Source organism: Cavia porcellus, unplaced genomic scaffold (assembly GCF_034190915.1).
Source record: "Cavia porcellus strain 051 isolate PalLab524CR breed Dunkin Hartley unplaced genomic scaffold, mCavPor4.1 scaffold_24, whole genome shotgun sequence".
In the NCBI taxonomy this organism is placed as follows: Eukaryota; Metazoa; Chordata; class Mammalia; order Rodentia; family Caviidae; genus Cavia; species Cavia porcellus.
The window spans coordinates 56,901,571-56,925,435 of NW_026947507.1; the positions used below are offsets into that span (position 1 = coordinate 56,901,571).

Consider the following 23,865-nt stretch of genomic DNA (forward strand, 5'->3'; position numbering starts at 1 on the left):
CGGCAGTTCTGCAGCAGGGCGACTGCTTCTAGGGTCACCCAGCAGAGGTCTGAGGTGGTGACGGAAGAAGAGCCCCTCGGATTCACTGTTTCTTTCTGTGGGGTTTGGAAGTCACTGAAGAGGGACAAACACCGGCTTCCCTCCTGGGTCACTGTGCTCTGTGTTCAGCTGGGTGCCCTGGCGCAGGATGCCCTTCTGTGTGGATCGATGTGGGTAGTCTCCTGAAGGAAACACAGGAACCGGTTAGCCTCATGTCCTTCCCCTCCCCACGGCTGTGTTCCAGCTCTGAGAAGACTTAGTTTTGCCTGCTTTACTCAAGGCCGCTTGGCTGTGTTTGGTCTTTACTTGGCTCTCCCCCTGGCCTTGCTGCCTCCCCTGCCTGCACCAGACGCCAACCTGGTTGTCATTTCTTCTGGAAGCTTCTCCCAGGCCCCGCAGGGAAGATGTTGACATCCACTCCTGCTCACCTGCTTCCTCTCCTGCCCCGCTGCACTTGAGTACTTCCTGTCATGACCCCTTTCCTGCCAAACCACACACATCCCATCTTCTTCTGAGAGCTCTGCCATTTTCTTTTTTTTTTAATTTTTATTTTGAAAGTATACAACAGAACAAGACAGAATAAAGCCAACTAAGATCGTACAGTGAAATTGGTACAGAACTTCACAGCAGGTTACCAGGATAAAAGTAACTGGTATCACAGTATATTTTGTTATCTTTATAATAGTTGTTCTTTCAATCCCGTATATCAAAATGAGATGAAATATAGAACACTATAGAACTTATCAAAACAGAATATTGAATAGAGCAGTACCATTAATCAGAAAAGAGCAAAACAGTAATAAAAATATTTGCCTTCAAATAAATGGTGGAAGGGAGTCCCCGTTATTTGCTATGGTCAACCTCCCAGGAGATGCTCAGATTTCTGGTTCCCATTTGCTAATGGGTGGGGGGGGGGCAGGAGGAGAAGGAGGATAGGAGAATGGGATACTTGGTTCTAGGCCGGGCATCAGCATCAGTAGGTTCACTATTGCTAAGCAGGGAGGCAGAATGGTCATTTGTTTTGACAGCGTCCTCAGTTCCAACATGGCGTGGATCTCAGGAGACACTGCTGGGTCTCCCCCTGGAAGGGCTGCAGTCTGCCACCCTGCCTCTGCTTACCAGGGAGGGGAGGTGCTGGCACCTCCCTTCTAGCTCTGATGGGGCGGCCAGGCTCGGGCACACGTGGCGATCCACTGCAGTGTCTCAGGCTTCGTCCGTGTTTCCTTCCTGAAGTTTTGGGAAGACGTGTGAGCTCTGTGCATGTCTTTCTGCCTCTGCTTTGGTAACAGCTCTAGTTCCTGTTTCCAAAGTTGCTCTCACTGCTCAACCATGGCTCGGAGGCAGCATCAGGCCACCAGTGATACCCACATGCTCTGACCCTCAGCGCTGGCTGTGGGCTCTGTGTCTGCACACAGAGTACTTGACCTTCTGTAACGTGTGTGTGCATGTGCGTGCGTGTGTGTGGGCACTGATGTTGGTAAGGGGTTACTTCAGGTTTGGGAAGGTGAGTGAGTACCATAGGACATGCCAGGCATGGAAACATCACAATGTTCTGACAGTGGGGGCCTCTGCCTGCTGCGAACCCCGCCCCTCCCCCAGGTCCGCTGCACTGTTGGGGGGACTGTCACCTGCACCAACCGCCGTCCACCAACCATCACCTGCACAGGTTGCTCAGTGAGCAGGTGCTGCATTATCAAGGACTTGTGTTTTCGCCTCTGCTGCTTCCTTTTTTTTCCAAATGTGAAATTTTATGAGCAGAGCATAAAGAAACTGACACTTAGCAAAATTAATTAGAACAAACATCACTGTTTGACCCCTTTTTAAAACAAATCTCCAAAGACCAAACTTGCTGCTCCTACCCGTGATGGAATTGTAACCCTGGGGGAAGCCACACTGCTCTGGCTGCTGGTCTTCAATTCACTGCATTAACTCTGAAGGACGCGTCTGGATCAGGGCATCATTCCCTGTTACTATCCTTTGTGCAGTGACAGTCACCGGACAGTGGTTTATGTCCCCATGCATCACCTGCATTTGTCTCCTGCGATCATGATTCCAGTGAGAGGGCTTGTTATTGATGAGCTGGTACTCAGTCTATTTAGTTTATAAATGTCAGAGGTTCCTGCGGTGATTTATTTAGGAAGCTGTAAAGGTCACTTTGAACCCTGCTATTTTAAGAATTAGACTTGCAACCTGAAAAACGCATTTTTCCATTAAAATTAATGAATATAACTATAGTTCTGCAGTAAGGAAATTGCACATGTAAGGAGTCAAAACGGATCCTTCTGGCCTGAGGGTGCTGTCCTGATGAAGGGTGATTTAGGAGGATTTTCACTTGTCCCCTGCTTGTGTATTGAGGGCAAGCTACTTCCTGAGGGCTGATGTGGCCCAGGGTGGGTGACCTGGTCCCAGTCTTGGCTCTCTTGAGACAGATGATAATTGGAAGCTGCAGAAGTAGCAGTGGGGACCGTGGGTGTCGGAGCTCCGGGGGGGAAGCATGCATACGTCAGGTGGAGATTGAGGTTGTGGGGGCCCCTGACATGCAGCGTGCACTGTTCTCCAGGAGTCAGGAGGGCCTGGAGGATTCAGGTGGTGGAAGATCAGACAGCAAACGTGGCAAAAACGGGGTGTGGTGGAGGCCGGCTCTCACGGGGTCTCTGAGCCGCGACAGAGACTGAGAGGCCTGGGATGGCCTTTTGAGCACGCGCAGGGTGGGAGCCCAGGCCCAAGCTCCTACAGCGCAGGTGGCCTTCCGGGTCATCGCGTTCCTGTGCAGCAGCCAAGGGCACATGGAACTGCTGAGTGTTGTGTGCTTCAGTAGATTTCAATGGCAGTAACACCCACGCCGCAAGAAAAGCAAGACATTCACAGGCACTGCAAATGCAGAGACAGGGGCGGGGCAGCACCAGCCAGGATGGCACTGCCAAGGACAGAAGGGTCGGTGGGCTCGGAGTGCAGGAAGTGGCATTCGGGGGCTGGTGAGCGACAGCAGAGATGAGGGTGACCATCGTTTGTCTGTTTTGCTGCTGGAGATTAAACCTAGGCCTCAAGCGCTGAGCCAGGCTCCTACCTACGGTCCGCACCCAATGCCGCTGATGGCCTCAGAGACAGAGAGGCCTGGGCAGAGCTGAAGTCAAGAGAAGATGCTGAGCTCGGTGTCCAGCCCTTGGAGCTCGATGCCCATGCGGTGCCGCAGGAGCCTCCCAGCAGGCATCAGAGCTCTCTGTGTAAATACTGATTTGCTTTTGCATAACTGTGGTGAAAGACATTTTTAACGGAGAAAAGCAGTTTTGAGTTGTGAAATGTTGAATGACTAATTTATAAACGTTGAAATTAGCTCAATTCTTGGAATGATGTTTCAAACAAGTTGTGTTTCTGGCTTTGTAAAGAAATATGCTTTAAAAATAAAAAAAATTATTTTGAGCCCAATATTACACATTTTACAGCAGAGAACAGGCAGACCCAGACCTGAGCCCCGTGGGCGGGGGAAGAGCCAACACTCGTCTGGCTGAGCTCTGGAGCCTGAGCCTCCATCCCCTTGCTTCGGAATCAGGAGCCCTGAGCCCTGCCCGCAGCTGCAGGCTTGGCAGCAAATGCTGGAGCAGGCACAGCCAACGGCAGGGAGGGCACGTGAGGTCAGGAGGAAGCACTTGCGCCCTCCTCCTCCCTGCTCCTCCACTCCGTCGGCTCCTGACTGCTCGGGTTGTAACACTGAAAAGGGGACAGAGGCAAGAATCCGAGGAGCACTTCACTTTATTCCAAGTCACTCTTTAAAAAGATCTGCTCACATTCATAGCTTTGACAGAATTTCACATTGTTTGAGAAAAAAAAATGCATTAGAATACACACTGTGCAATACTAACGGTGCTTTTGCTGGAGAACCAGAATTTGAGTTAGGGGGACTATGTCTCCTTGTCACCACATTTGTGAAGCTACTCTGACCATGCCTAAGACGCCTTCGCCTCTGCTCAACCATCTCATCTCCACACAGCTTTCCCACAGCAGGAGACATGTCCAAATGTAAACGCAGCGCTGAGCTACAGTGGATGTGGGGTTTTGAATCCTCCATGCTAATGTGATTTTGCCACACGCTGTGACGTAAGGCCCAGTCATTGACCTTCATTTCCCTCTCTCTCAGATCATGTGTCAGTCGGAGGACTTGGAGACAGCTTTTATGAGTATCTGCTCAAGGCCTGGCTAATGTCTGACAGGACAGATGTGGAAGCTAAGAAGATGTATTTTGATGCTGTTCAGGTAACCAATACTTAAGTCATCTTCAGCTGTCTCTCATAAGTTGCACATTCATCAAGCCTTCATGAGGAAAGTGGAATATTACATGAGTGAGTTCCCAAACATTTTCAATTAGGTAGAGTTGGGGGCTGCCAGTATTACAGTAAAAATCATGCCACGCGAACTTAGTTCTGATCAGGCAGTTGAAAGTTTTTGACATGGTCATTCATATATGAAGCACTGATGATCTGAAAAAGAGCCTCGATCAGGAGCCATATAGCATCCAGGTCACGAACAGACTGCACATGTGAGTGTCCTGGAGGCTGTTGTCTGAGACATCACTGCCAGCTAGGTTTAAGTGCGCACTGTCCTGTCACACCGGGAGGTCGCCACCCGCTTTGCCCAGAACCTATCTCTTCCTCAAGCAATACGGGACTCCTTTCATGCTGAGTTCCCTCCCTAGACCTGCATTTACAATAGTGGGAGAAAAACCTTGACTTTATATTCTGACAGATGACTTTATATTCTGAAAGTGCAGACAGCCCCCATGTTACCTTTGTCTTCAGACAAGTGAATGTTACTGTGAGGGGATCCACGCACGAAGCTCTGAACAAACTGGTGTTTGAGTCCCAGAATGGTTTCTGGAGCCTCCAGACACAGGTCTTGGAGGGAACACTGCTCTCCTCCTAGGAAATGGTTTTATAATAAGTGATGCTAGTTCTCTGCAGTGCAAAGGGTCACCAGTGCAGCCGCTGTTCTGAATTCAGCTCTCAGGGCCGCCACTCAACTTCTTTGTTTTTGTGTAGACGAGGTTGGCGCTGAGCTGGGTAATGGGCTGCATGCTCATGGTTCTGCCAGATCACTGGCAGCCTCACCAGGCAAGGTATGGGCTGCTTTTCCTGATGGGCTCGCAGGCCTAGGGCGCTGCCTTCCCTGGGCCAGCTGCAGTAAGGGTGGCCAGCATGGGGCTTCTGAAGCAGCTGGGCCATGGCCCTGGGATCTTGACACCAGGAGGTTTGTTCTTGCTCCTGCGAGGGCCTGGGTTGCATCTAGTGTGTTCTCCACTGGTATGGCCTCCATGATGCTCTCTTGCGACTGCTACACTTAGACACTCAGTTATCTTCAGAATGGCCTCCATGGTCTTCATGTTCCAACACAGGCAGCTTCAGAACAATCTTTGGAATCTTCTCCCAGTGTCTAGAGCTCTACTTACCCAAGGTTTTAGCATTTTCTCTTTAGACAAGTGGTTGACAGTAAAACTCATGAAGAACCAGTGACGTCCAAGTATTCTCTTCACAGTGAAAACATTCCCTGTCTGTGGTGTGTTTCAACTTAAATAGTGAAACTACAACAACTAGACTTGTGATTTTGGGAAGTAGCATTGCCTTCCACAGTGCACCTTCTGCTGAGGCTTAAGAGCAACCGGGGCCGGGGCCATGGTGCATGCCTGTAGCACCACCTATGTGGGAGGCTGAGGCAGGAGCATTGCTGGAGTCCAGGAGTCCAAGGCCACTCTGGGCAGCATAGTGAGGTCCTCATCTCACAAAAAGAAAAACAACAGTCCTTACCAAGGGAAGGGTGCTTCCGGTACTGCTCTGGGCAGTTGGCTTGCTGGAGGCGTGGATGTCAGTATTTGCTCTGCATAGATTGCAGAACGCCTTTAGTCCTGGAGGGATTGCTTTAATGACAAAATACTTGCAGCATTCAGCTAGTTGTTAAGGCCTTATCTGGAGACCACACTGAGAACCCACCTGGGCAGATTATGCATCAGACTTTAAGATTCCAAAGGCTTCATCAGACTAACTTCAAATATGGAAGTGGTAAACTACAAAATATAGAATGTGCCCGCTTCCCAGTCAGTTCTCTGTAGCCTTGTTGCAGAAATTTGTGAGAGCCACTAAAGATTGTTTGCTGCTTCTTTTATTTACATTTTCTGTTTCTACACAAAACCATTACTTCAGAAGTCTTAAAACTTCACTGGAGTTTATTTTCACAGGTAACAAGTTGGTCAGAATCTGGCCAAACATAACAGAGTACTTTATTCAGGACCCTGCGCAGGGTAGCATGCTTCTCTAACCTGTGCTCTGAAGCCATTACTCTTGCCCTGTAGAGAGAAAACTTTCTCAGGTGATGAACAGTATCTGCTTGGAAGACTTTATTGCAATTTGTGTTATGAGAAGTATAAATAGCTAAGATGTTCAATAGCATTAAGTCAGATAAAGCATTCTTGTAATAACTAGGCCATCAATAAAATTAATCACAGATAGTGAGCATGGTTGTGCTTGTTCCTCACTGCCTGGGGTTTATTTGTTCATTTGTAATAAAGGTAAGAAAGATTTTGGCTGCCTGTGTATTCACTTTCATTCATTCTCTGCTATTCCAAAATGTGATTTCTGAAAAGCTCCCCACCTTTTTTAAGTAATGACAGGTGTACACACAATCATAGTGCTTTTCCTTCTGTAAAGGTAGGAAGGAGCAGGAGGTATTTTCTACGAGGTGTTGGAAATTACAAATTCCAAACACGTTTCATTTTTGTGTTTTAAACATCAGGTTTATTGTATTTCTCTAGTTTTAAAGGAAATCAACAGTTCTTGACAGAAATATTTTTTAAAACATCTTTAGAAAAGCATTATCATTTCTCCCAGGTTTGACCATCTTGATTCTTTTTTTAAAAGACTTACTCATTGCATCCTACCATGCTTCTCCCCCTTTCTCTCCACCCTCTTTTATTTTTCCAGCATCAGATTTATCTAAGACCTTAGAAAGCTAATTACCATATATGCAAATTGAAGACCAGACCAGAGGGCCAAAGAGCCTATAAAACGGAAGGCAGCCGTACTAGGTCACGGCCTGCCGGCTGTCCAGTAGGATGGGGAGGGAGAACTCCATTGCAGGTGTCCCCACACTGGAGGTGTAACAGTGGCCGTGACTTTGATTCCACAGGTGTGGGTTTCCGGACTGCCTACCCTCTGTGCTCTTAGCTTTATTCTCATTTTACGGCCGAGGGTAAGAAGCTCCCCGCGGAGTGCAGCAGGGCCGCTGCCCCAGTGGGTCACAGTGGCAGAGCTTCCTCACCACTGTCTTTTGACATAGGCCCTGAGCCCACCTGGGAAATCCCCTTGCTCTTGTGCCAAAGATTGGTGTCAGCTGCAGGGCTCAGCGGGCCCTCATCAAGCTCCTGTGCCAGATGCTCCGAGAGCCACACTCCCTGCTTGGCGACAGGTGCAGGACTGGGGGTGGCCACCCGACCCCCACAGTTACCGAGTCCCTGTGACCGGCCCATCACAACCAGTGGCCCTGCTCATTGCCAGCCCTGGTTTGCCACCCAGTGCCGTGGGTGGCTCCTGTGCCCACGTGTGTGCTGTCTACATCTGTGATGTGCAGGTGCACTGGCCTGCCTTGATGGGTGGCTTTGGAAACCAATTGAATGTCAGGTCGTGGAGCAAGCTGGCCCAAGTGTAAATTCTGACCAAAGCAATGAGGAATGAGCCAGAGGGATTCAGCAGCAGAAAGTTTCGTGTTGAATTAGGTTTCTAACTCCACACTCAAGCTGTGAGTCACGCTGTTCTGCAGTGCTCAGTGTGAATGTGAGGCAAGATCACATAACCTCGACCACTTTCTCCTTACTTCAGGCCATCGAGAATCACCTGATCCACAAATCCAGCGGGGGGCTGACCTACATTGCGGAGTGGAAGGGCGGCCTCCTAGAACACAAGATGGGCCATCTGACCTGCTTCGCTGGGGGCATGTTCGCACTCGGGGCCAAAGAAGCGCCCAAAGCCCTGGCCAGGCACTACCTGGAGCTAGGAGCTGAAATCGCACGCACCTGCCACGAGTCTTACAACCGCACCTGTGAGTGGCTGTTGGTCCTGGACACCCAGGCCCTGGCCTCCATTTCATTCCATGTGGCACTTGGGGGGGACGGGGGGTAGTGAAATGTGACGGCATGGTTAATACACGGAGGAATCTGGATTTCCACTTAAGTAACACTGAGTAAGGGCCTCTGTCCCAAAACAAAAAGAAGCCATCTTCACGACCATTACTCGTCTTCTCCCTACCCTGAAGGGAGGCCACCAGTCTGGCTTCCTTTTATCCAATACAAATTTGTGGCAGAGAGGTTAAACACCTGCCCAAGACCTGCTGATGGGTTCACAGCCACTCAGCTTCCAGCTGTCAAGAGGTCTTGTGCAGGCACTGACCTGGCAGGTGCTCAGTAAATGGGGTTCCGTGGGGAAAGGAAAGGAACGTTGCCAGTTCTAAAACAGAATTTTAAATGTCTAAACTGTAAAGATATGTGGAATACTAAATTTTGCATGATGTTCATAACAGTCTTAAAGTGTATACTTGGACATCATCCGGAGGCTTGTTAAGTGCTTTGTAGTGGACACTGAGCCTCCCCCAGGATGCTGACCCTTGCTCGCCCATTCATTTCCCCTCAGTTATGAAGCTGGGGCCAGAAGCCTTCAGATTTGATGGTGGCGTGGAAGCCATTGCCACTAGGCAAAATGAAAAATACTACATCTTGCGGCCAGAAGTGATCGAGACGTACATGTACATGTGGCGGCTGACCCATGATCCCAAGTACCGGAAGTGGGCCTGGGAGGCTGTGGAGGTGAGATTTTCACTTGCATGTTTCTTACTGACCCACAGCTTTGTGAGGAATATCGAGCCATGCCCATACAGGTAGCATATCAACTTCCCTGTGATTTTTAAGCCCTCGGCCAGGATTTCATTCAGGACCAGGTGTTTCCATTTAAATCACTCCATGCAGGTAACCTCAGCTTTGCTGTATAAGTAACAGTGAAGCGTGGCTTCGCAGGCATGCCTGAGTGTTGGTGGGGGGATCTAGAAGGGACGTTATAATGTTAAGTTCCCAGGACTAGAGAGATGATGATCAGTGCAAAATTCCCCAGAGTCACTGCTGACTGGGGTGGAGGGCACCTCATCTGCTGTATGTTCTGAGAACCCTTTTTAGGGGTTGAAATTGATAGTGTATATTTTCACTTAGGGTAAATTAGTTACTAAGATGTAACTTCAGGAATAACTTGGAGAAGCAGGAGCCCATGAGGCTATTCCTTCATTAGTCTGGGTCCTCTGAGTGTCATAAGCTTCTGTCCATCCCAAGGTGTTAATTGTCATCTTGTGGGTCCTCACCTGCTTGGTGTGATACCATCTTCTAAACTAGTAAGTTGGGCACTTTTGAGTGTCAGGTGCTGGAGGAAGTGGCCCTCAGGATACGCATAAACTGATTTTAAGCGCTGTTCTGAAGAACTGGGAGGAAATTTGGGAGACGAGAACAAGTGACTCTTTAATTGCGGTCTCATTCTCTAGCATTCTTTGTTCGAAAGTTAGCTACCTTTACGAGCTGTCTTAGGAAAAACTCAGGAAACAAAAATGCATGTTGCCCTCATGTGAAATTTAACTGTCTTTAGAAGTCATTAATGAATCTTCCATTTTACCCTCCTGGAAAAGTGTGTGTCTCATCACTAATCACCAGTCCTTTGCAGTAATAACAGTTGAAGTACTCACGCACAGTTTTCTAATTGTGTTTAACCCAGGCAATTCCTGTTTCTTTAAATTCCCTATTTTTTCTTTGGGGAAAAAAAATGTTGACATTGAGGCTCAAGTAAGCATTGGTGGGTGGTACAGAATTATTTTAATATTAAGTTGTCCAGCAAAGGAATTAAGAGTTTAAGTTGCAAATACGAGTGGAAATAAAAAATATGGAGAATAACACCTTTCATCAAATACAGGGATCCCTGACTGGGAAGAGCATCAGAATTCTCCCTGTCACTAAGAAACCACACCTCTGCCAATGAAAGTGCATCCTGGCATCTCCATAGGTGCCCAAAGGCGGGGAATGTGGAGCAGGCCAAAGAAGGAAGTCCCGTTCCCGCCCGGGGCCAGGCTGGCTTGCCTGCTTCTCAGGGAAGACGGGTTGGCTTCCAGCTCTGCCGCAGGACCTGTGAGGTGATGCTGCATCCCGTCCCCTGTGCCACAGGGGTGGTGCCTTTCCACCATCGCCCCAGGGAGCCCACAGTGCTGCTCTCCAGGAAATCTCTCCTCACCCCGGTGTCCCCTCTGCCCCCAGGCTTCTCCTGCTCTGTTGCTCAGGCCCAAAGACTGCAGCCGGAAGCCAGGCCAGGAAGGGGAAGCTTCAGCCATTGGGCATCCGTAGGTGGCCATCCCACCTGCCCAGGTTGTAGAGCAGGGCTGCAAGCACCGACCTGAGGATGCACCTACTCGCCTCCTGCATCCCCTCATTGGAGACTCCTGCTGTCACCCCCAGTACCCCAGGAACCGCCAACTAGGACCCCGGGAATCTTAAACTCAGTGCAGCGTCCTTTACCCAGAGCCTCAGCTCTGTACGCTTAGCAGCTGCCCCAGTCAGTTCAGGATTCCAAGCAGAGCCAAGCCCTGCCCGGTGCAGTGATCTGGCTCAGTGTCACCAGGGTGGCTTAGGGACCAAACCCGAGCAGGCCCATGGTGCACTGCACCTGGGGATAGTGTGGGGCCCCTGGCTGCCCACTCGTCTGCACGCAGCCCCTCTGCCAGCTGCCCCTTCTGCCCTCTGCAGACCTGGACTCCAGCCCTGTCCTCCAAGGCTGAGCTCGAGGTTAGTTAGCACAGCCTCAAGCCCAGTGATTGTTTCCGTGGACTCAGACCTAGACAGCAGTGGAGTCAGGGTCCCTCATAGGCAGCATTGCCCCTCCTGTTGCTCATGGTGACCCCTACCCCAGGTATTCAGCTCCAAAACTGCCCCACACAGGGGTCCTCCAGTGCTCTTCCCAGTAATGGTGTGAAAACTGAAATTCCTCCAAGTTCAGCACCTGACACTCCCTGGTGCTGGCTTGTAGTCGATAGCAGATCGCATCCCAACAGTGAACATTTGATAGCTCAGTACCAGGAGTTAACTTCATGAGGACATTCATCAAGGTGCCGGCCCAGCACAGGCGGGACTCTCACAGGAGGATCTCTGAGCCCTGCCCCTCTCACTCAGTCCCTGACCCTGAGCTTCCATGCACTGTGTGACCCTCTGAAGGAAGTCACCTCTCCCTTCCCTGCCTCCCCCAACCTAGCCTGCCTCTCTGTTTCCAAATGCCATGCTGTGTTTGTGTTGCCTGGTTCTCTATTTTTTTCTTTGTTTTAATTTCTGAGACAGGATCTCACCATGTAGTCCAGTCTGACCTCAAGTTCTTAGAGATCCTCCTGCCTCAGCCTCCCAAGTGCTGGAGTGAGGGGTACTGCCACTCCAGCTCTGCTCTCATTTTTCTGTCCCTGGGTTCACTCACATGGGAAATTATCGTCCCCCTCGTCAACCCCTGTGGGCAGAAACAGAGTTCGCCAGCCCTCCTTCCCTCTCTGCTGGGCTCTGCAGGGTTGGACTGTGTTTTTCTCCAAACCTCTCTCTAGCCAAAGGCAAAGTCTGTGCTTTCAAGGAAAAAGTAGGACATTACTCTAGGTATAAGAAAGACAAGATTGTGAACCATAAAACTGAAAGATGGGAAACTAAGTGAAGCCGTATGGTTTGCAGTTTATTCTGTTATAAATAGCTCTTAATCTCTGCCGTTGGTGTGCACAGTCAATGAGACCAGTAGCAGTTTTTGTACAGTGGGAATTGTTGTTTTGCGTGTGGTTGACAGGACTACATAGAACAGTTGCATAGAGGGCATCCGCTTGGCCCCAGCACTCCACTGCATGTAGCTTCGAAAAGAACCGCGCAAAATACAACTCTGAGTAAGTTAAAAGCTTAAATATCTGACCCAGAACCATAAAACTTCCAGAAAAAAAATGCTTCGGGAGGGCTGCTGGAGCCAGGGCAGGGCCAGGCCCAGGTGTTGGATTTAGCACTAACACTCCAGGCAGCAAAAGCTAGATGAACACGTAGGACCCTCAGATGGAAAGTTCTGGGCAAGCCAGGAAATAAAGGAAGAGCCACGACGTCGTTCCCATAGGTGGCCTGTAGTCTAAGTGACATGTGATGGTGTCCGAGGAAGGGTTAGCATCCCAGATACACAGGAACTCATGCAACTGGATAACCATGACAACAGAAAACCAGCTTCCAAAATGGCCAAGGACCAGAGCAGGGATTTTCAAAGAAGACCTGCACAAGGCCACAGGCATCTGAAAAGATGGTTGGCCATGTTGATCACTGGAGAAAAACCTGAACCTCAAGGCAGCATCACCTGACTCCCACTAACACAGCTGCCCTGGGAAGGTCCCGAGGGAACTGGTGGTGTCTTGGAGAAAGGAAAGCAAGCCTCTGTACACCATGACAGTGATGCAGATCGGGGCAGCCTGATGAGGGGCACAGCGGCTCCTCAGGAAGCACAAGGACAACCGTCCAGGGAGCACACGCAGGGGACACCCGTGTTGCAGATCCCAGATCCGACGATGACGACAAATGGTGTGGCAGGCACAGGACAGCGCAACAGTGCCCAGCCTTAAGCACAGAGAGGAAACCTGCCATTCCAGCAGCAGGAGTGAACAGAGGACCTTGTGCCGCACAAGGTCAGCAGGCGCAGAAAGCCAAGCGCCATGATGCCTCGTCTGTGTAGAACTTCAGGCAGAGCGGCGATTAGAAGAGGCTAAGAATGGGCGAGGAAGGCAGATGTCCACCAGAGAGGCTTTCAGTCATAAGAGGAGCCAGCTGTAGAGGCCTGACGCAAACTAACAACCACGCAAAACAAGTCATTGTGCAGTGATGGGTTCCTTGGTCCCAGGAAAAGGGATGGAAATTGGCACCACAGTGCTGTGAGATAAAGCGCAGAAAAATAAATATCACATGGTTTCCCTCCCAAACAAAGTCTAAAATATAAATACATTCACAAGTAAAGAGCAGGTAGGACAAACGGCAGACTTTCTGGAAATAAGGGAGCGTGATGGGAGGGGACCCAGAGTGACCACGACGTGTCACACGTACCCAGCCTCCACGAGGAGCTGCAACAGGTCAGGGACGTGCACTAGTAAAGGAAAAGGATGTGTGACGTGGGTGTGCAGCACTGCGGGACCAGCTCCATGGTGGTGTTGACCGCAGCATGTGACCTTCCAATGCGCAGCTCATCACTCACGTAACAGAAAGCTGGGAAAAGTAACAGAAAGGGGGATGTGGAGGGAAGGACAGTGACCGTAGTCAGCTGCTGGCAGGTGGCAAAGTGACCGGCAGGGTCCTTGTTACCTACACTACGCGTCTCTTTTCCAAACATGCATCAGATACGTCCGTGCAGCTTCAGACCTGGAGGCCATTGACTGCTAGGCACCTGCTCATAGGCGTGTTGCCGTCTTTTTCACAGCACACTCAGGAAAGGAAACACACGTTTCAGGAACAGAACCAGCCACATGCCTCACTGCCTCGGAGCTCCTTCGTTTGGCTCTGTACCAATATCTCTAATTCTCAGTCTATCACTGATTTTTAAGAAATGAGATGTTCTGACTAAAGTCATTTGGGTCCAGTGCACGTTCTCAACAGTGGCTCACAATCCCAGGCAGCATCTCCATCAGCAAAGCCGCTGTGCAGGGCCCAGGCCAGGCTTGGAGTCCCGAGGTCTCAGTGCAGCCCCTCCATCCCTGAGGTGCACAAGCAGCCCTGGCAACGTGGGGACGGTGAGCACGGCTGTCACAGGAAAAATATATTAGAAAATAAGCAGTGGACTGGACTTGCCCTGCAGGCCTTGCTGTGTCAAACTCTGCTGGAGCCCCTAGGAGAAATGGTGGAAATCGGTATCAAATTATTCCAAAACTGAGTGTCGAAGCATTCCGTATATTCTCCATATATCTTGTGGTTTTTCATATTTTATTTGCATTTGTGTTCTGATGTTTCTTTTAAACTGTTAACAAGCTGCTGTTCACCTTGAGTGCTTGTCTGACTGACAGCCCAGCGGTCTGGGCTCCCAGCTGCTTTCCTGATCAGTTTCCCTCTGTGTGACCCAGGCCCTGGAAAATCACTGCCGGGTGTCAGGAGGCTACTCAGGCCTGCGGGACGTGTACCTGGTCCACGAGAGCTATGACGATGTGCAGCAGAGCTTCTTCCTGGCAGAGACTCTGAAGTAAGCATGGGTGCTGGCCCGAGGGTGGGCTGAGTTCTCAGTGGATCTTCCCTGTAGGTGTCTGTGTCGCCTGGGATCACACAGTGCTGTCTGGGTCTGGGAGCTGTGCTTCAGTCCTCCCTGAGTTTGGTGGCTGGGGACATGGACACCGCTCAGGTGCCTGAGCATCCCTCAGGTCCCGCCAGCCCAGGGACACTCATGTGCTTTCCGCTGTCTCTGGGCTGACGTGCTCCTGTTTCTCCTTCAGATATCTGTACTTAATATTTTCCGACGACGACCTTCTGCCCCTAGAACACTGGATCTTCAATTCCGAGGCCCACGTCCTGCCCGTACTCCGTGCAAACAAGGAAGTTAAAGTGAAAGAGAAATAAAAAGACATTTTCTATTTTCTTCTGCTTCATTCCCTTCACTGCATACCTTAAGGGACCCTTCCCTGGTAATCAGGCACATGATAAACTGTTACCAGTGAGTCTGTGGTTTTTCTAAGTTCTGAGGTTGCTTTGCAGTCTTTTATGTTTACTATGAGGCATAAATACACATAAATTCCTGTTCCTTTCTTACGCAGCCATTCGGTCAAGTCACAGATTTAGTTTCTCTGGTTTGTTTGAATAATGTTATCGCTGCAGGTCATCAAGCTGTGGTACCATTTTCCTTAAACACGTAGGCAGAATGGTATTCCAGTGACCTCCTCGTTACTGTTTGATTTGACTGCAAAAATTTTCCTCCTCTGTGAGGAGAGGACATCTGCTTTAAGCTGTAATGTTTTGCCATGTTGCAAAAAGCCATAATAATAAATACTAAAAAGCTTTTTCCTTTTCAGTATTGCGTGAACATGGTTGGCCTATCCACCAGAGACAGATCTGACACCTGGGACAGCCTCCATGGGTGGGTCTGTGGTGATTTGATAGGGTGTCTCCTAACCAGCGCCACTCACCCTGTGTCTCAGACTAGAAAGTCAACCCTAAAGAGTCCTCTCATGTTGACCTCAGGTCATGCAGCCACAGTATGCGCTGGTTGAGTGACCACATTGCTGTGTCCTCATGGGTGAGTTGGTTCTCGACTTTTGCTTTAAGTGTCCAGCATCCCTTCTGGACCTGGACTGTGCTTCATCCCTTCCATTCCCTGCTCCGCAGCAAGGCGAGCTCTCGGCTGTGCGAGCTCCACCACTGGTGAGTGGCATTTCTTAAAGAGAAACCGTGTCCCTGGTGATGTGCTACCTTTTGCTTTTAACCAAATAAGTAAAGCAATTGGGTCTCTAAAGAGAAGGTGGTAATTTCATGTGGCTGTTAGTTCATTTGTTTCCACGTCATACTAAATTTTTACAAGAAGGAAGAAGCATTCCATTTGATTCAGGTTTTTTAAGTCTATAAAGGATCTTTTTTCAAATGCAATGAATGATTCCATTTGAAAGCGGGATTTGACTTGGTAAGAGAAGCTTTGGCGATGTATTTATTCATGAATCAAAGAGTCTAATAAACTCTTAGGTCAAATAAGATTATATTTAGTATGGTTAAATTAAACATGATGATTCTAACTTAGAAGCAACATACAGCAATGGACACCCCCAATCAGTCTGCAGCCGATCAGCATAATTACTTGATTTTTCTAAACATTGTTTGGAAAGAGGACCAGTTTTCCCAAGAAGAGATGTGGTGAGATCACATCACCTGGGTCAAATTTCCACGGAAGGCCTGGTCTGACGTTGTGTGTACTGAGGCACAAAGACTCTCGCAGCCTGAATTTCCACCCCGAGGTGGTCAGACAGACCAGTGCCTGACAGGCCACCTCCTGGGTCAGCCAAAGCGTACAGAGTTGTGGACTATGCCACTCTGTTTGTAGATTAAAACTGTCCAGGGTCAGCAATTTCATATAGTTCAGCCCAATATTTTTTAAAACAATTATTTTCATAGATCTCTTTAAACAATACTTTTAGCTATTTCAACTTTTAAAATGTTTCAAAGATCTCCTCAATAGGACTGGTTTGTATGGCCTGTTTCTGTTTTGCTTTTTGGTATGATACATTGGTATATGTTAGAGTGAGTCCATAAAATTGTCACTAAGGGACAGAGGTCCCTTGGGTACATCATTATGGCCATGTTAATGTATCTGTGACTCAAAGTAACTTCTCCTACTCATATCTCAAGCTCCCTAAAGAACTGACTGTACAAGTCTTTTTCCCCAAAGACTTTGAGGTAAAATATAAAAGATCACTGCCCAAATGTGCTATATGCATTTAGATTAGAGTTTTCACATGAACGTGCTTGGACTAGTGACTTATATTAATGAATTTTCCTTGCATTTCAGTGTGATTTGAGGGAACACAGAGCTTACCTGTACCCCTTCAGCAGGTGGAGCGTGAGGTCAGGCTGTGTGTACCCCACACTCCCTGTAGTGAATCTTTCAGCCCTGGCTTTCAGTTCTGAATTTGCATTTTTTTAACTGAAGTTCCAAAATGCCAAAAATGTATACAAGATAGAGATTAATATTATGGAGATGTAACTTAAAGATATATTTTGTGTTAATTATGTTAAACAACTGAAGTCTGTAGGGAGACACTGTCTTTCATTTTCACCAAAATTCTACAGTTGAAATGATATAGGTATTCATATCCATAAAACTGAGCAATTTAAACAGCACTTAATTTTGCGTTTATGCAATATGTTTTGATATACTTTGTGCAATTAATATTACACATAAGTTGTATGGCAGTCTTTAGAACTCTGTGACTTCTTTGTCATGAACTTTTCCTTTGTATTATACACTTTTTACATTGATTCTGATTTATACATAAATCCATCCTGTCATTTCCAACTTTATATAAACCTCTGATGTTATGAGAAACATAATAGATTGACACATAATTTTTAAAAATTATATTTGTAAGACTTCTCTATTGTGAATAAAGTCTGTTAATATATCTCCTCATGTGCTGTATTTTTCCCTTTTAATAATCTGAGTGTCGGGGGAGTGTGTGCAGTGGTGGATGGAAACAGGAGCTCCTGGTAGGAGTTACTAATGAAAGTCAGGTGGAGAACCTCAGGAAGGAAACATTTCCCGCGAAAACCCTCACGCTGCAAATGAGGGGCAACAAAGGAAGCTAAGCCAGGTCATGGCCAGGACATGCAGGCCAGAGGCAGGGAGTTCTGGCCAGGAACAGGCAGTGCTGGTGCTGACACTGCATCCGCGGAGAGCAGCTTGAGCTCCCGCCCACCACCCCCTACGGAGGTGAGACCCCCAGCTCACTGCTGGGGAAATCGGGGAGCGGCAGTGCCTAGGAGCAGGCTGAGGGAAACCTCCCGTGGTATTGAAACAGCCTGGGTTTTCACACTTTTGTCGTATTTTCTTCAGACATTTCGGCTGCTCTTCCCAGTGCTTAAATTCTGCCCAGGTTTCAATAGCTGGATCCTCCTCTCATTCAGCTCTGCTCCGAGCACCCTGGCAGAACGGCTGCTCCCAAAGATCAGAAGATCCCAGCACCCTTCCTCCGCCCCCCTTATTTCCTGCTTCCTCTTGGTCACACATTTGATTCCTTGCTTGTTTATTGTGTACCTAACTTCATGACTACGCACCGTGAGAATAGAGACTAAGCACAAGCATGCATGTATACACACACATGCACACGCAGGCAAGCACACACACATGCAAGCACACACACGAGGCCCTGCCTCACTCCTTCCCAAGCCAATACCTCACACTTTGTCACTGGGTGAGTGCAAATGAATGAACTCCACCGTGTATTCTGCTACACTATTTGCAAGTGTCAAAAATCAATTTTTTAAGAAACCAAATTTATATTTGCAACTGGAATCAATTCTCAACAAATTTATTTACATAATGAAGGCACCATGTACGCCCTTGTGTAAAATACAAAAAGTTTTTTCCGGCCTAAATGTCGCTTCCTAAACATTACTGCTTGACTAGTGTGCTATTGTTTTATATCCCCAGATTTCACCAGCACCTCACACAGAAATTTAAGAATAAACAACTTTCAGTAGCATCAAGCAAAAGAATTAGTTTTTCCCCTAACAGAGTCAGTCAGACGAGAGCCTCGTGAACTCAGTTTTGTAACACAGATGGCACCAGTTGTATTTACTAATGACAGGTTTGTTAGAATTTGTTCTAAACATGATACTGTATTTTATTTATCCTAATCAGCCACCCACACAGAAACAGCAGTGAGGAATCCAACACATCTAATTTCTGATTGCTTAAAATTTTAAGAAAAGAGAGCCAGGTGAGTCATTCTGTCACTCAGGCAGGGAGCGCACGTATCTGATACCCACTCCAGCTCCATGTGAGTGGCACAGGAAGCCTACACTAGTTAACTCCACGGTCCAGAGGCCGACAGCCTCTTTCCCAGGTTCATTCTGTCTGCACTGGCCGGTGTGTGAGTAATGATTTTCAAGAACTGATTGCCCAACATCAGATACATTCAAAGCCGACGAGGGAGTGGAGGCAGTGTTTCTGATTCTTAGTTTAAACAGGCAATGGGGGAGTTCCCCAAAGTTAGGAACTGGTTTCTATCCCTGCTCTGTGCTTGGACACATGGGGCCATGGTAAGGTTTCATGCTAATGAACAAGGAGCTAGGAAAGCAAAGGTTGAATCCAACCAGCCGCTCCAGAGTAGAGCAGTGGACACAGAGGACACAGCAGTGTGTTCTGTGAGGCTGGTTAAAATCCAGGTTTCCGAGTCTTCCCAAAATTTAGTAACTCAAAACTGTGATGAGGCCCAGGCATATCCACAGTTTACTGTCTCTTCACGCACTGAGAAGCACTATTTTAAGGTATAGATAGATGAAATTCCCAAGAGCAGCAGGATTAGTGAATTAATTTGGGGTCATGAAAAGAACATGTTCTTTCTCTGGACTTCTCAGAGCTTGTAAGTACAATTTGGTGATTTTGAGCACCTAAACAGATTCACCTTTTCACAAAAACATTCCTAACCATAATTTTTACACCAAAATCTTTTGGAAACACATTCACACTGAATTTTTAGACAAGTTTTTCTTACTTGGGGACTCTCGAAAGCACTAACTTCAGTCATCCCTGATTTAGTCCATGATTATTTCCTTTGCTTTCTCCCCCAGTAGCTATTTCTAGTCACTTCTCAAGGTGGTTCTTCTGTTCTTGGTGACTACAACATGACTCTCACTTGCATACCCTGCACAGAATTGCCAGCTGTCTGTGTCATGGAAATGTGTGAGATGTTCTTGGAAATGACCTCTGGAAAGGACCTTCTTTCCTCCTACCCCACCTATCCAGGGCTTTTCTATCCATATCCACACTAATCGTCAGAGAGCTCCTGGCTTGTCATTAGTATGATCATTTGGACTCCCTTAAAACATGCCATTGCTTATTGAATAAATTAACTTAAATTTGTGTCAGATCAATTTAATTCTCCAGTGAGTGCAAATTGCCAGGAAACATTAGAAAACAGTGATAGATGCATAGCTTCTTAAAAACTTTTCCACGTATTAGAATATTTTGATGTTAGGCTATGAACACAAATTCATGATTCTACAAACAGGTCCATAACTGCAGCTTTTTAATCACATTTTTCAAGATGATTTCCACCTGGGAGTTTTCTGTTCATTTTGTTCTGTTGTTCCAACTTTCTTAGGAGAAACCAGTGAATAGTCATTCCCAGACTCTCAAGGACCTTTGTTCCTTACTCTGCAGCTCTTGGAAGTCTTTGCAGAAACAGAGCACATAGGTTGGGGTCACATCCTAGAGCCGGGGTACACCATGGTGGACCCAGGCAGGTGGGGCAGCTTTTTGTGACCCAGAGTGCCTGCTGCAGGCAGGATGGGCGGCCACCTAAGTCTCTCCCTCCCTCCCCACTCTGCCCTTCAAGAGCACGTCTTAACCTCACCGGTAAGTATACCAACTTTGGAATTTACATGGTCTTTGCTAGGGCTGCTAAAATATATACGATTTAAACACCTCCCTTTATATGCATCTATATCTCTCTTGTCCATGCAAGGCAGTACAGAAGAGGGGGAGATGGGTACATTTGGACCTATGGGGAAGCTGAGCAGAGACGACTGGGTTCACACACAGGCACGTGGGATTTGGATCTCAGCATCTTCCCTGGTGAAATGCAAGGTGTGATGAGCTTTGGCAAAGCCACTAGCTGTGCCTCACCTGCCCAGATGCCCATGCACAAGGCTGCAGCACACACACTAGAGAGCCCTGCCCCCTACTACAGACAGATGTTAGGGTCCTCACCACAATGGGGATCGCCATGTTTCCTTTCCGGAGAACCAACACAGCTACTGCAGTGCATGGCAGTGTTTCCAGGGCCAAAACTCCACAACTGCAAGTGTCCGAACTCTGCACTGTCCTGATGCCCACACAGCCACAATCAGTCCCACACATGGAGCTGTTTCATGAGAGATAGTTTAAAGTCATGTACAAACTCCCCTCAGGCCACATGTTAAGGTGTATCTGTGTCTCACCCTCAAGATAGCTCATTACATAGATGTGGGATATTTCAGGGACGTCCCAAAGGCTGAGCACTTCCTGTATGGGGCACGCAGCTGGTGCTAGGACGAGGCCTTAGCTCCCTGCCTGAAAGGAAGGTGCTGAGCTCCCCTCCCACCTCCAGCCTCCACGCATGAAGGGTTCACCTCTCCCTGCCCCGGAAGCTTCAGCTCGCTTTGCTAGGACAGCACGTTTGCTATTATTTTGTGTGCAATTTCCAACTACCCTCAGCTTTTTTGGATGCCTTCCTTCAGCCAGACTGCTTCAGCCACATGCTGCTGCTCAGAGTCTAGGGCCAGGGCCAGGGCCAGGGTCCAGCTCCTGCTCTCTGACCTGCAAAGACAAAAAGAGCCAGTTGTCTTTCTCCACCCCTGTGTCTTGGGCTGAGTATTTCCCATGTATTTTTACTAGAGAACAGAGAGTGTTCTGTTAGCATTTGTAGCAAAGAAATTGGGATTAAATTGCATGATTGATGCACTGGTGAGAACACTCACCAATCGCGCCATTGGTGTCTACAAATAATCCAATGAAAAACAGCAACTGTGGCAGTTAAGAACTCCTTTTAGATTGAAGAACAATTTTATGTCCATCTCAGAACAGCTTTGGAGGCCAACAAAATCAATTTTATGAACTAGGACGGATTGCTGAAATAACTCTTCTGAAAGAGCTGGTATAGCTTCCAAAATCAGCTTATCTGTTCAGTGATCACTAATGGTGACTTAAAACTGATCCCTTCCAAAGGAAGAGGAACCACGATGTTGCCTGGCAGCTCCTTTCCTTTTGCCATGCCACCCTTAGTTTCTACAGCACTGGGGACACGATGTGTGGCAACAGGGCTCACCTTCCTGAAGCCGCCCAGTCTAGAGGGTGAGCAGCATCCGCCACAAGCATGGCCACCACTCTTGGGCACTCTGTACTCATAGCTCCCCTAATCCACCTTCCATGTCTGCTCCTGTGCTATAGTTTGGACCTTAAATCCCCCACAAAGGCCCATGAGGTGAACATCTGGCCACCACTTTGGAACCTTCTGGGAGGAGATGGGACCTTGCTGGGAGGAAATGAAAGCACTGGGCATGAGTTAAAGGGGACATGTAGGTCTCAGCTCCTCCCTCTGGACTCTCTCTTCCTTGCCATCTCCTGCACTGTGAGCAGCTTCCTCTGCCACCAGCTCCCACCATAAGGCACTGTCTCACCACAGGCTCAAAACCTGGGCTCTAGGAAACCATGGACTACAACCTCCAGAGCCTTGAGCCAAATAAAGTCCTCCTTGTAGAGGTTGACTCTCCAGCATTTTGGTACAGTGACAGGAAGTTAACTTATCCCTTGCCCCAAAGGCACCACTTCCTTATCTGCCTCCAATCTGCCTCTCTTTTCTTACCAGTTGTTTTTGGTTTTGTTTGTTTGTTTGTTTGTCTTCTGAGCCCCCAAAGAGCTTTGTGCAAACTCCTATTCATATGCATCACACCAGCTTATTATTTGTTTTCATTAATTCATCCACAAATATTTATTAAGCACCCTAAATGTTTCAGATGCTATCCTGTGTGCTCCGGAATTTCACAGTCACCATATGAGGCTTAAATGCAAAGTTCTAGAATTAAAAATGTGTAAGTCCAACATGTGCGCCATTATGGGCTATGCTAATAGGGTGAAATCTTGAGCCATCTTGCTGTACCTGTCTGGCTTGCTAGTTATTACTGCAGGTTGCCAAAAGGGTCTCAGAAATGTGTTCCCCTCAGCTAAGGGCAATGCCATGCCTGCCCCCAGCCCCACTGTACCCCTCCATCCACCCATAGGGAGCATTGGGTGGACTTTAGAGGAGTTAGTTGGGGTTAAGAAAGGCAAGAAAGTTAATCCCAAGTTTTTCAAAAGATAAACCTAATTCTCATCTTAAATTTGCTACAAAAGGACAAAGCCCCTGCTGGGCCCCTCTGCACCGAGCAGTGCTAGCTGCGAAGTTGCATAACAGATCCTATTTTTAGTGAATGATCTTGTGTTTACCATGACTGTGAGATGCCTAATTATGAGCTGTCATTAGGAAAAATTTCATCACTCTTTTGCAAAAGCGAAAATGAAACCACCAAAAATAGTCTTCTATCTCTTAGTATGTTCGCAGTATGCCAGCTGCATTGGGGACCCTACGGAAGCCAGCACTGTCCCCAGGGTAGCTCCAAGGGCAGCACACTCAGGAGGCTGAGACACCCCGGCTCTGCTGCAGCAGCTGGCTTACTGGGGAAGAGTTGGGGTTGCCTGGCCACTGCAATGACTGCCGCTCCTTGGCGAGGCTACACCTTAGCTGACTGCCACCCAGCACAGCACAGGGGACACTGTTGGGGACACAAGGAACAGCAGGTTCTCTGTAGTGACAGCAACTCTGCTGCCAGCCCTCTAGTAAAGTTATGGCACAAGGAACACTAGGACTAAAGCAGACCCATCAGTAATAACGTGGATGTATCTGTGTTTCAGATAAGACCAGCTTCCTTCTTCCCCCAGCCTTCTAACTAGTGGCAAAAGCAAGTGGTTAGAGTTTCACCCTCAGCCACCTTTGTTTGCCTGTACCCTCCAGAGCAGCTCAGATACAGAGAACCAAGGGGAAAAAAACAGATTCAGCACAATTCGTCAATCCCCAGACATGCGAAAGTGACTTTTCTCACTATTATAAATCAGTAAAAGACCAGATAAAAACCATATAGGATGACGATACTATGAACAAAAAAATAGATAAACATAATAAACTTAAGATTATGAGCTTATTTTTCTGCTTTAAAAACAAAACAAAAAAAAAAGATTGCTTTCCTCTCTCTGGCCTCCTTCACACAATGATGATTACATTAAGTGGAAGTTCCAGACTTTCCACATTGTATATCTGGGCTTTTAACCTCTACCCAAGGTCAGATGCAAACTGCCAAACCAGAAAGCATTCCTGGCTCACGCACACAGCTCATCCTTTAGATAGGAGTCCTTGCACGTCCAGGCCCGAGCAGACTCCTCCCAAGTGTGTGTCTTGATTAACTGCAGAGCATCCTCTGCTGCAGATGAGTCTTGTACACTCTTTAAATAAAAGTTACAAAGA

General features: G+C 47.8%; 1 protein-coding gene across 2 annotated transcripts in view; it reads left to right on the forward strand.

The window, feature by feature from the left end:
- Man1a1 (mannosidase alpha class 1A member 1) overlaps positions 1-17,237 on the forward strand; it is a 142,714-nt gene extending 125,477 nt beyond the window's left edge. For both annotated transcript variants that reach the window (XM_013143329.2, XM_063235093.1), the window contains 5 exons: positions 4,175-4,290; positions 7,899-8,118; positions 8,706-8,878; positions 14,197-14,312; positions 14,560-17,237. In XM_013143329.2, the coding sequence (XP_012998783.2) occupies positions 4,175-4,290; positions 7,899-8,118; positions 8,706-8,878; positions 14,197-14,312; positions 14,560-14,683 (749 nt within the window). In that variant the 3' untranslated portion in view covers positions 14,684-17,237. The remainder of the gene's footprint in view (positions 1-4,174; positions 4,291-7,898; positions 8,119-8,705; positions 8,879-14,196; positions 14,313-14,559) is intronic.
- Positions 17,238-23,865: the final 6,628 nt, after the last annotated feature.